We start from the raw sequence: 7,704 nt of genomic DNA on the forward strand, positions 1-7,704 counted from the left end.
TTCCGATATCACTTCCGATATACAGTATATATATATATATATATATATATATCTATCTATCTATGTAGATAGATAGATATATATACATAGATATGTATACTGTATATATTCTAGCAGGCTGGTAAAGGGCTAGAACTTTTGTTAGCTTTCGATTTTGGTTCCCATGTAGTGAGATTTCCGCTCACTACTTGTACACATGAGAGGTACCAGGCAAAACAGTTCTATCCAAAACTAAAAAGAAAAGAAGGTTTAGGTTATAGTGAGGCTTGATTTTAATAAAGTCTTGTTTTTTTAAGATATCGACATTATTGTAATTTTGATTCCCATTTGTATTATTCCAAAACAACGATTTAGAGGGTCAGCTGAGATCTCGCTCAACACAAAAATTCCAACACAAAAATTCCAACATACTAAAATGTAACCAGTATTACAAAATACATAATACATAACATCTTTTTACTCATTGTTTTATCTCCATTTTCTCTATCTTCAGGACAGAGTGGTGCTGGTAACAACTGGGCAAAGGGTCACTACACAGAAGGTGCTGAACTGGTGGACTCTGTATTAGATGTTGTGAGGAAAGAATGTGAAAATTGTGATTGCCTCCAAGGATTCCAGCTTACACACTCTCTTGGTGGAGGCACTGGCTCTGGCATGGGCACACTACTAATCAGTAAAGTCAGGGAGGAGTACCCTGATCGCATCATGAACACTTTTAGCGTAGTGCCTTCTCCGAAGGTGTCTGATACAGTAGTGGAGCCATACAATGCTACATTGTCCATCCATCAACTGGTAGAAAACACAGATGAGACCTACTGCATTGACAACGAGGCTTTATATGACATCTGCTTCCGCACCCTTAAACTAGCCACTCCAACCTACGGAGACCTTAACCACCTTGTCAGTGCCACCATGAGTGGGGTCACCACTTCCCTAAGGTTCCCTGGACAACTTAATGCAGATCTGCGTAAGCTGGCTGTCAATATGGTGCCCTTCCCACGTCTTCATTTCTTCATGCCAGGTTTTGCCCCACTGACTGCCCGTGGCAGCCAGCAGTACCGGGCACTCACTGTCCCTGAACTCACTCAGCAAATGTTTGACGCCAAGAATATGATGGCAGCCTGTGATCCCCGCCATGGACGGTACCTGACAGTGGCTACCGTCTTCCGCGGGCGCATGTCAATGAAGGAGGTGGACGAACAGATGCTGGCCATCCAGAGCAAGAACAGCAGCTATTTTGTAGAATGGATCCCCAACAATGTGAAAGTTGCTGTGTGTGACATCCCACCTCGTGGTCTCAAGATGTCTTCCACATTCATCGGCAACAGCACCGCCATACAAGAGCTCTTCAAACGCATCTCTGAGCAGTTCACCGCCATGTTCCGACGTAAAGCTTTCTTGCATTGGTACACCGGAGAGGGTATGGACGAAATGGAATTCACAGAAGCCGAAAGCAACATGAATGACCTTGTATCAGAGTACCAGCAGTACCAGGATGCCACAGCCGAAGAGGAGGGCGAGATGTATGAAGACGACGAGGAAGAATCTGAGGCTCAGGGAAAGTAAAAAAAAGCCATCCCAGGGCTAAAGACCTCTGTTTGTGCCCCCCAGGTTTAGGAATCCTACTCATATTGCATCATGCATCACTTCTGAGTTAGAATTATAGTCCCAGTCAGGATCAGGACCTATACCCTTCATCTCCCTTATTTATTTAGCCCTCCAATGCCAAAACCTACAGAATTTACTTTGCACATTGTTTCAATAGCAAAGGTAGATCAGAATTTATTGAGGACAGAGGCCCATAAAGCATTGCAGGACACAATGTACACAGATCTATGTCTTATTTATTTGCCACAGGCCCTGTGAAAACTCAGTGTTGTGACATGTCAGGGTTTCTGTTGCCAGGTTCATTCCTTGTAGTTAAGTGATGGCCATGGACATGGAAATTAGGCCACCACACTGTCTGACCTCATAGTGGCACTTAAGCTAACCTCTACCACTGTAGGTTGAGGTCTGCCTGTATTTGTCCATTAGCAGTAGCTCAAGACGTGGTCAAGCTGAGTTTATGGGATGGCCAGTTGACAACATTTTTACTGAGGATGTTAAGTACATTGCCTTGCAAGCCTCTGTAGCAAAGGAGAGGTTATAACATTAGTTAAGAGGAGAGTCAAGGGTGTAGAGTAGCAGAAGGCAAATTGAATGTGTTTTGAGTGAAAAGCAGAAAGCTTAAAGTCTAGAAATAGTATGACAAAGCATTATAAACAGGAAGAGCTGAAGTGAAGTGTACGTGTCTTCATAACTGCAGGAATGACAAATGGGATTGTGTTCACAGGGAGAGATTTGAACTCCGGCTCTCGACAAAGTTCAAGTGTTGCGTAAACTCTAGCGCCAGAGTGCCAGGTTCTGCTCTGTGTCTTCATCTTTCTCTCGTAATGTCTGATTTTTTTTTAAATTTTATTTAACGTGTTCTTATTTTTTATGTCAGGTTTATTGGATTATTTATTTTTAAATAACAAATAAACTTCCTCCTGTCCAACATGTGAGTGTGACAGACTCCTTTTTTAATGACTGAACAAGCCACTGTGTGTTCATCCTTAATGACATGTTTACAGTTACATATCAGATGATCACATACTGAATTGTTTATCCAGTCTGGGATCAGAGGCCACTGTCAGACCAGGAGAAATTAGAATCTGTGAAGAATCAATAAAAGGACCTCTGATCAGTGGGTAAACAAAGGTCGCTTTGTAGAAAGTGCATGACCCTGTGCATGTACATGTATATAAATAGCCACCATTGCCATACAGCAACAAAAATTGTTTTCCTCAAAGCCCAGAATACTTAATTTTATGACTCAAATTGGGAGCTGCTCTCAAGTTTCTGGAAGCCTAGGGCAAGGCTTAAATTAGTGCTCCTTGTACAACATCAACAGTCAAATGCGCCTTGTAGGAAGGCACAACGTACATATGCTTAGTCTTCAAGGAGAGCTCCAAACCTTCCAGCCGTGTGTTATCTAGTGGGATAGCCTTTATTTTTTACTCTAAAGTTGGTGGAGCTGAGTTAAACTATTGCGATTAAACCACACAGCTATGATTTGAGGAGGGTTCTGGGTCCAGTTGGGTTTTAGGCTGGACTTGAATGTTCTAACAATGCTTGACGGACGGTATCACAGTTGAGATCCAAGACTGCGGTATACTACTTGTGCTTATAACTATGTCCTTTTGGCAAACAAATTTAATTTTAAAAAAACCTTTATTTTAAACAAAGCGTTAAAATATATCTAAAGCCAAACCATTTTTTAGGTTTGGATAGAGTGGGGAAGTATTGAAACTCCTGTTAGAATTTTTCCTGCTATCAAACATCAAACCATAAAGCACAGATTGTTCACAGGAAACAGTGTCAAATCCAATAGGTTGTAGGGTTTTATTTCTCTCTGAGCCTGATGAAGGGGGCCCTGCGAAGCCCGGAAAGCACTTGATATTCGAGAGACATCTATCAATAAAATGGATTTGCTTTCATTTGAAATCCGTGTGCTGGTGATATCCTTATTGAAGTGTTATTGCTGTATGTGTCTTCACTAGGGAGATTCACCCTCTATTGGTCCTGGTGATAGAAAGTGATGGTAAAGCCAAAATGTTGGCACTGAAACAGGAGGTAAATCTTACCATGGGGACACCTGTACCAGGGACAACGGTCTAGGATTATGTTTTCCCTCACTTTGGAGAAATTTCCAACCACTTCCTGTTGTGTATGTCCTGTTGAGGGCAAATCTCCCCAAGGAGACACTGATCCTGACAGACTTTTAAATGTTCCTTACTTTATCCAAAACCCCCACAAAAAGTTTTTTTTTGCTTTACAAAGGCTGGCCATAGTCCTAGGGGTGATAATGAGCTTCTCAGATAGGAATTCATTATTACAAAGGGGTGTTTTCTAACCTTTTTGGGAACGTACCCTGTAAACTTACAAAGCCATGTTTATTGCTATGGAGCAGAGTATCACAGTATCTTTGGGCAGTGCTGAAAATAAAGTCAACATTAGGGATCCAAAGTCTAGGAAATCAATACAAAGGCCCATCATTTATCTGTACACTGCCCAGACATACACAAGCTCCATCCAACTAGGACCACATACTACCTCCTCTGCTACATCAACCAAGGAATGTCCATCCGTGGGAAATTTTAAGATATTTCCAAGTGAGCATTGATCTTCTCTTTGCATACACCTCGGAAAAATATTAGTGAACATCATAAATGCAACAAAGATGTGCACCATCAAACAAATATATGTTAATGCAGCATTCAACCTTTTTACCCCAGGGGAATCACTGAAATGATGCTTATTTCTAGGTCTCAAAGGACTCATGTTATAAGTTATTATATCCACATCTCAAGGTACATTGACATGACCAGTACATTGTAGATTTAAAAAGTAATGAATACTAAAGAATGTGGTGTAGCTAGTAGATTTGAAACCCAGAGCAGAAATTTTTTTTTTCTTTTATTATAGGAATACGTACACAATACACATCATACAGGCATGGTTATATAGAATCATGTCACGAAAATGCAAAGATGGTACATATGGAAGACACCAGGAACTTATGTGTCTACATAATGCATGGAACTGAAATCTGGTACCAACAGCATACAGTATAGATAACAACAAAAGTATTAAATATGATATGTCACACAGCTGTATCACGTATATAGGGTAGATACAATTCTAAAGGAATAACTTAATAGCAGAACTAATTGTTCATAGCATTTCAAACATCATTGTAAGATATATGCAAAAGAAAAACAGAAGGGAAATTAGATTATGGAGGAGTAAGAGTTATAGGCTCAAGAAAGGAAAAAGTGGAAAAGGAGATACCTGGAGCACCCCCCGCATCCTCTGGCAGAAAAGGAACCAGTCTGCTTGCTCTTGGGAGGAGGTGGTATATCCACAGCTAGGTCCCTCCATGCAAGTCGATCAACAGGGGATGGTGAGGGCTTGAGGATTGAAGTCCCGTGTTCCACTGGACAGGAGATCAGCATATCGATCAGTATGTTGGAAATAGATCCAAGCTTCCCATGTGGGCAAGAACTGTCTCTCCGTGTTTCTGAGGGTGGTCAGACAGCACCTGGACCCAGAAGGGTCTCAACTCTGGGCAGGACCAGAAAGGATGTAACATTGGCAGAACAATTTTTTAACACTCTCCAGCTCTATACCTCATAAATCATATTAAGTAATAATCATAAAATTAAGCAAAAAATAATAGTAATAATGGCCAAAAAAGAAACATAGACAATGAAAATTGTAATGTCTATTTCTATTGATATTCAGTGGAAAAGCGTTCTTTACAATGGTGGTCAGCGGAAAAAGGTCCCCTTATATACAGACATGGGAAGGGACCTCTGGGTGCTCATAGATCACAGATTTGGCAATTGCATGCAATGCCAAGCAGTGGCCAGCAAAGCAAACAGGATACTGTCCTGCATTAAAAGAGGAATTCTAGCAAGGGATAAAAAAATAATCCTTCCACTTTATAAATCACAGGTTTGGCCTCATCTTGAGTATGCGGTGCAATTTTGGTCGCCAACTCTCAGGAAGGATGTCCTCGAGCTTGAGAAAGTTCAAAGAAGGGCCACAAAATTAATTAAAGGGATAGAAGGCCTAAGGTATGAACACCGCCTCCAACAATTAAACCTACTCTCCTTAGAAAGAAGGCGATTAAGAGCGGACCTTATCACAGTCTTCAAAATCATCAATGGGGGTCAACAATATTCGAAACAAGTTGTTTTCACCAAGAACAGTACTGAGAACACGTGCACACAACAAGAGGTTAGAAGAGAGAGGGTTCAATCTTAGAATGCGTAAGGGGTTATTTACTATGCGAGTAGTAAAAATGTGGAATTCGCTTTCACAGGCAGGGGTATCCACTGATAGCGTAGAGACGTTCTAGAAACTTCTAGATGAGTTCTTCAGTCACTAAATATTCAAGAAAATTGGAAGTTTTAAATACACATAAATACAGACACACACACACACATGCACACACACACATAGGTTGAACTGGATTGACCTGGGTCTTTATTCAACCTCACCTACTATGTTACTATATTGGTGGCCTATGGGATAGGTGCCTTTTAATTTTGTTGATCAGGGGAGAAGGGTCCCATTAACAGAGGATTCAGAATATCACTCAGGAGATAAGACTCCATTAAGAATTCCATATATTGTATTCAAGCCCTGATAAAGAGGGATTTGTTGGTCCCCGAAATGCATTGGTTACCATTTGTCTTTATTTGTTAGATCATTATCAATATTTACATACAAATACTGTAGACTCTCAAGTTGATGAATTTTTAAAATTCTACATGGAGGTACGTTTTAGGCCATTTTTTTAATTGTAGGATAAACCCCAGACCAACTAGGTATACTCCAGAGGAAATTGCAAGGTGCTGCAAAGTGCTGGGGTAGGCTTTTTGTCTTAAGGTCATTCTGCAAAATGTGCAGGTTTTTTTTTAGACTCCAGACAGACAGATCCAGTAATAATGTATTTGAATGATAAATAATTCAGCCGATTGAAAATGCAAATACAAAGAAATTAAAACTGAGAGCAAAGTAATGGTGGCACATTCTGTCAATGTTAAGCCATATAGCATGCAAATAGACTAACCTTCACCCAGATCTAAGCAAAATATAACACAGGATATTCTCAAACACAGTAAAAAAAATTTAAAAAGCACCAAACATTATGTAAAATACACTGCATATCTAAAGCAGGCCTGGACAAATCTCAGGAGCCAGGTAGCCAATGCTCCTTAAAATTTACAGCTGGCACGTGATTAAACGGGCATGGTTTAAAATGCAGTTACGGTAATTCTGAATCTGTATAGAAAAGTAAAGCCAAAATGTTTTCTGGTCGCTAAGGTTTTTTTCATTCAATTTTTCAGTAGCAGGATAGCCAACCCTACCTGTAGTACATTATTACTATTCATATGTTACAGACCACCAATAGACACTCCTTGTCCTTGTTACAAAAGACTGCCAAGAACACCTTTTATAGGCCAAATACCAGCAGAGACTGCTCACACTTGATAAAATACTGCCAGAGACTGCTCATTTGTTCCCCACTATTGTTCTCCACTAGAAACCATGCCTACTTACAGGCTGGCACTGAGTGGAGGCGAGCTGAGTCCTGAACGCTTGCAAACATCCTTATGTGCCTGCAGATTGCTTAGGGTGACACTAGGAAGGGATGGAAGGCATGCTGGCCTCTTCATGTAAGGACATCACACTATGTCAGTGACATTCGTCCATTATGCCCACACTTGCAAGTTGGGAGGAGGCTGATCGTCAGTGAACATCACCTGAACATTAGTGATGTCCAGGAATGTAACAACTCGTGGGGCCCTATAGCAAAATTTTGATTGAACAAAACTGAAAAAGATTTATAGTAGCAATAATAATAAAAATCACATTACATGTTTTATATCATGGCATCATTGTTAGTATTCCTACACACAATTACTCTATAATCTTAATACAAACCTCTTTAAACTGTGAGCAGAACCACCAACCACTGTCACTTTTTGGCTTTAAAGGGAGACACTCTGTGAATTTTACAGCGTAAGTAAGATGACCAGAAGCTCTGTGGGCAATGAATCTACACTATACAGGCAGCTAAACAAACTTTCCTTATTGCACAGCCTGTAAAGG

General features: G+C 40.4%; 1 protein-coding gene across 3 annotated transcripts in view; it reads left to right on the forward strand.

Annotated features, from left to right (window-relative positions):
- TUBB3 (tubulin beta 3 class III) overlaps positions 1-1,864 on the forward strand; it is a 12,331-nt gene extending 10,467 nt beyond the window's left edge. The window contains exons 4-5 of one of the 3 annotated variants that reach the window (XM_018566494.1): positions 494-578; positions 1,185-1,799. In XM_018566494.1, the coding sequence (XP_018421996.1) occupies positions 494-578; positions 1,185-1,566 (467 nt within the window). In that variant the 3' untranslated portion in view covers positions 1,567-1,799. Of the gene's footprint in view, positions 1-493 lie in introns of all 3 variants that reach the window. The other 2 variants (XM_018566493.1, XM_018566492.1) reach the window with 2 other exon arrangements.
- The last annotated feature ends 5,840 nt before the right edge of the window (positions 1,865-7,704 follow it).

This window comes from Nanorana parkeri, unplaced genomic scaffold, assembly GCF_000935625.1.
Source record: "Nanorana parkeri isolate BGI_ZX_2015 unplaced genomic scaffold, ASM93562v1 scaffold952, whole genome shotgun sequence".
Classification (NCBI taxonomy): Eukaryota; Metazoa; Chordata; class Amphibia; order Anura; family Dicroglossidae; genus Nanorana; species Nanorana parkeri.